Below are 4,124 nucleotides of genomic sequence, written 5' to 3' on the forward strand. Positions count from 1 at the left end.
GCTGGGTGGTCACCCCCTTATCTTTGATGATTGAGATGAGCAGTAAAGGAAGGACAAGTGGGGTTGAACATTGGGTCTGGCTGCTTCCACATGACATGGGGTCCTTTTCAACAAGATAAGCACAGAGATTCCAGTTGATTATGCTCTCATCTTATGACCATCTAAAGAAGCTACTGTTGAAACATCACATTAGAAGCACTTCACAAATCAAATGTCACCACAGTCACACATAACCACCATTCATCGAGTCAAGAGTCAGCTTCTCTGGTGGCAAGCAACACAAATCAATTATTTGATGAGGTGATGGAAACATGGCAGAAGAACAGTCAGATGGAATACCTTCATACCTAAGCAACTTGTTTAGCATACTTGATGGGTTCCAGAAGAATAGCCAGATGGAATACTTCACAGTCTACTGGATGGATGGGTCGCATGATTTCAGTAACTGTGATGGCCCAACCATCAGTGCTGCTGTAAAGTTCCAAAGCCAGCAGCAGGAATCATATCTTGTCCAACTGATATGGCACCTATTGTCCCTTACCAATCCTCCTTTAGTTTGAACTGGCAACAGAACATGTTCTTCCATTATCTATCCAGAAAGTTGAACATTAACAATAGTGTCAGCCTTATCTCTAAAGTTCACTGCACAAAATTGCTGATCAACAGTGTGCCTTCAATGGACGGGAGTCATCAATGAGAGAGATTTCCTGATAATACTGTGTCTGAAATAGTTTTCTGAATTCTTTCTTCTTCCCCAAACCAAAGTTCGTCCAAGCCTTCCTAATCTAAGAGATTTTTTTTCTTTGGACTCGTGATCTCTGATTACTGACTTCATCACATGCATAGAAATATCACACCAGAAACCATACTTCACACTAAACGGAGGTATCAATAATACAACATTGTTCCTCACTAGCTCTGCTGAGGCAAAAATAACCAGCAGGAAGGACACAACTACAAGATACACTAGAGAGCTACACCCCATGACCTCAAATGGACACTAACAGTACTGAAGACCAAAGAGTCTCCATAGCAGCTCGGCAAATGTCTAAAACCCCATTTGCAGCAGCCGGTAGAGACGACGACACCCTACAGAAGGCAATGCAACATCGAGAACTAATTACTGGGGGAGAGGATGGAGTCCCAGTCAATCTCCCATGATGGATATTTCCGCAACATTAAGTTATCCGTTTCGTCCCACGGCATCTCGGTGAAATCCAAATGCTGCATCTCGAACGCCGATGCCGACGACGACCCCGACGAGGAGTCCTCGCCCTCCGACGAGCTCTCTGACTTGTTATCCTCCGAGCCCTGGCAAACCAAGTCACCCCTAGCCGCAGCCTCCTCCACGATCGTCGGCGCCGGATCGCCGCTGCCGATTGTCGCGGGCTCTGGGTTGGACTGGAGGGTGGAGCTGCGCGGCGGGCCGCCCCCCCTTTTTGAGGAATTGGCCAAGTTCTGGCAGAGGGCCTGGAGCTTAGCGTCGACGGTGGAGTGAAGGGGACCGGGGGCGGCGGCGGCGGCGTGCCGGTAGTTCGGGAAGTTGAGCCTCGCTAAGTCACCGCGGAGCTTGTAGGCGGCCTTGTCGTAGGCTAGCGCGGCCTCCTCGGCGGTGTCGAAGGTCCCGAGCCAGAGGCGGGTTCGGTTCTTTGGGAGACGGATCTCCGCCACCCACTTACCCCAGTGGCGCTGCCGCACCCCGCGGTATAGTTTCGTGGGCTTCGACACGGCGGGGGAAACAGTGTGCTTCATCGGCTGAGGCCGCGGGCCCAGAAAGCCCGTAGATTGGTGGTGGTGACGGTGATGATTCGGCGGCAACTGCCTGGCGACAAGGAGGCTCTGCTGTTGCTGCTGTTGGAAGAGGAATTGAGCTTGGATCTGCTGGATCTGGGCAGGACTGAGGTGGGTAAGTCCAACCGAACCGATACGGCACATGATATCCAAGGTGGGATCTTGATAGGGATAACTCCCGAAGGTGGAATTTTGAAGGGAGTAGCAATCCAAGTTTGGATTTTGAATAGAGGAGGGGAAGAAGAGGGAGGGGGAGGATACAGGAGAAGGGGAAAGAAAGGAAGTGAGAGAAGAGGGAGAGGGGTAGGTGAGGGTGGACGTGGACGACGGTGGAGGAGAGTGTGGGAGGGAGGAGGCGGAATCACTTGTCATAAAAGGCTCAAGTGCTCTCATGAGCTCCTCATCGACGGAGTCTGCAGAGGTAGATGGACAACTACGGTACATATCTATAGCCGTAGCCATGGAAATCTAAGAGAAGCTCGAAAAAAAAAGGGAACTCAAAAGGAAGAAGAAGATCTTGACAAGAACAACAAGAAAGAGACGACCTGGTAACAAGGAAAGACGAGACAGAACGAGAGAAGAGAAGGCGAGATACAACCCAAGCTGGCTCTAAAACAAAATCAAAGAACAGGCAATTGGGTTTCCAGAGAGGTTTAGTTCAAAAAGGTGACCTCTTTTAGTTCTAAAGAGAAGAAGTAGAAATCTGAAGAAAAAACAACCACAGGGTACAGAAAAACAGCCCTCTTGGTTGATTAAAATCCAACAAAAATGACGAAAAAAATCCAGAAAAATAGATCTGGATCTCTGTTCTGAAATCTCTGTCTTCCTAAGACAAAAAGGAAGAAAAAAATTGCTTCCAAGGCTTCCTTTTTTGCTGAAACAACCCAAAAGGAGCCTCAAGATGAGATCTTTCTTCCTTCTCTCTTCTTCTAAACGAGACAGAAGACGACAGAGGATGATCCAGACGAGGAGGAAGAGGTCAGAAGACAAACCTGCGCTTTCTTCGGAAGGGGGTCGCTCAGCCTCACCGAAGAGTGGGAAGGGATGATGGGTTCGCCTGTGAAGGTGGCGTTCGCTCTTCTCTGGGGGTTGAATGACAGAGGCTACATAGGTGTATATAAAGCCGACCTCTTGGCGTCGTTAACCACCGTGATTAGCGTTATCCTGTTATTAATTAAGCCTCTAATCCCACGCGCGTTGGGGTCGCGTCAACCCACAACGTCACCACGAAGCAATGAGTGAAGCAACTTCCAATCGGAACCCGCCACGTGCAGAAGTTTACCGGCAGGTGTCCCGCGGCTTACCGGCTAGCGTCGGGATGTGTATACATGACCACAGCTTCGGCTTGTCTTTTTCTCAATTGACACCCTCGTCTTCACTTAATTAAAATAAGCCCCCTGAGATTTCTATTTTTTTCTCAATGAGGTCCCTATGGCTTACGTAATCTATCATCAAACTAACATCCATAAATGTTGATATCAACACAATCCGACATCACTCATTGTTGTTGGTTTATTTCTCTAAGCATCCACAAATAGTGAAGTTTTTTGGTCATGATAAATGAATGAATTCATGGAAACAAATATGAACTTAGAAGCTATTTGTTAAGATAGTGTAGCAACAAAACTATGGAGAGACACCTAAAGATGATTCCTTTCCTCTCCTTTTGTCCCATGTAAAGAAAGCAACAGGAGAAGTAGGAATAGAAGGCGTGAAACTTGAACCATGTGGATGTCATTTAAAGTGGAAATTGCTATCATGTCATTTTCTTTTGTCTTTGTTTGTAGAGCATATATTCCCTCGTGAAAGATTAGGATTCGATTGATTTTTTTTTGTGTGTGTGTGCATTGTGATCTTTCTTTTATCATCAGGATGAATAATATTCTCCTTGTGAATTATGCATGTCAATATATTTAGACCTCATTGATTCCCTTTTAAGTGGTCGGTATCTGAAATATCATCATATGTCACACTTCAAAGTGGATGTGAATATTACATTCCCTTCTTCTTTTTTTCTTTTTTCTTTTTCATGTGTTAGAACTATAGATGCAACTACTAAAAAACACATACAGTTGTCCTTAGTAAATTATATATTATACTTTGTTTAGGATAATCTTATGACAAATTGTAGTCTATGATTTCTATTTTATTTTTTGGATGAAAAAAATGAAAGAAACGAAAGGAATCACGTAAGTATCCAAGTTTGAAAATTGGTCATGATCATGAAACAACAGTACTCTTTTTTCTTTTTTTTGTTTGCTTTTAATGTTTGAATGTTTTAGATTGGTACCCCATGGTCCCTCCATGTGAATCATTATGTTGCACTTATGTGG

General features: G+C 45.3%; 1 protein-coding gene across 1 annotated transcript; it reads right to left on the bottom strand.

Moving 5' to 3' along the window:
• Positions 1-849: 849 nt before the first annotated feature.
• On the bottom strand, positions 850-2,887 carry LOC103974634 (ethylene-responsive transcription factor RAP2-13-like). The gene has a single exon (XM_009389501.3). It carries the CDS (start codon positions 2,251-2,253, stop codon positions 1,117-1,119), a length of 1,137 nt encoding a protein of 378 aa, XP_009387776.2. The 5' UTR covers positions 2,254-2,887; the 3' UTR covers positions 850-1,116.
• Between the last annotated feature and the right edge of the window lie 1,237 nt (positions 2,888-4,124).

The sequence above is a fragment of the Musa acuminata genome, chromosome BXJ3-7 (assembly GCF_036884655.1).
Source record: "Musa acuminata AAA Group cultivar baxijiao chromosome BXJ3-7, Cavendish_Baxijiao_AAA, whole genome shotgun sequence".
Taxonomy (NCBI): domain Eukaryota; kingdom Viridiplantae; phylum Streptophyta; class Magnoliopsida; order Zingiberales; family Musaceae; genus Musa; species Musa acuminata.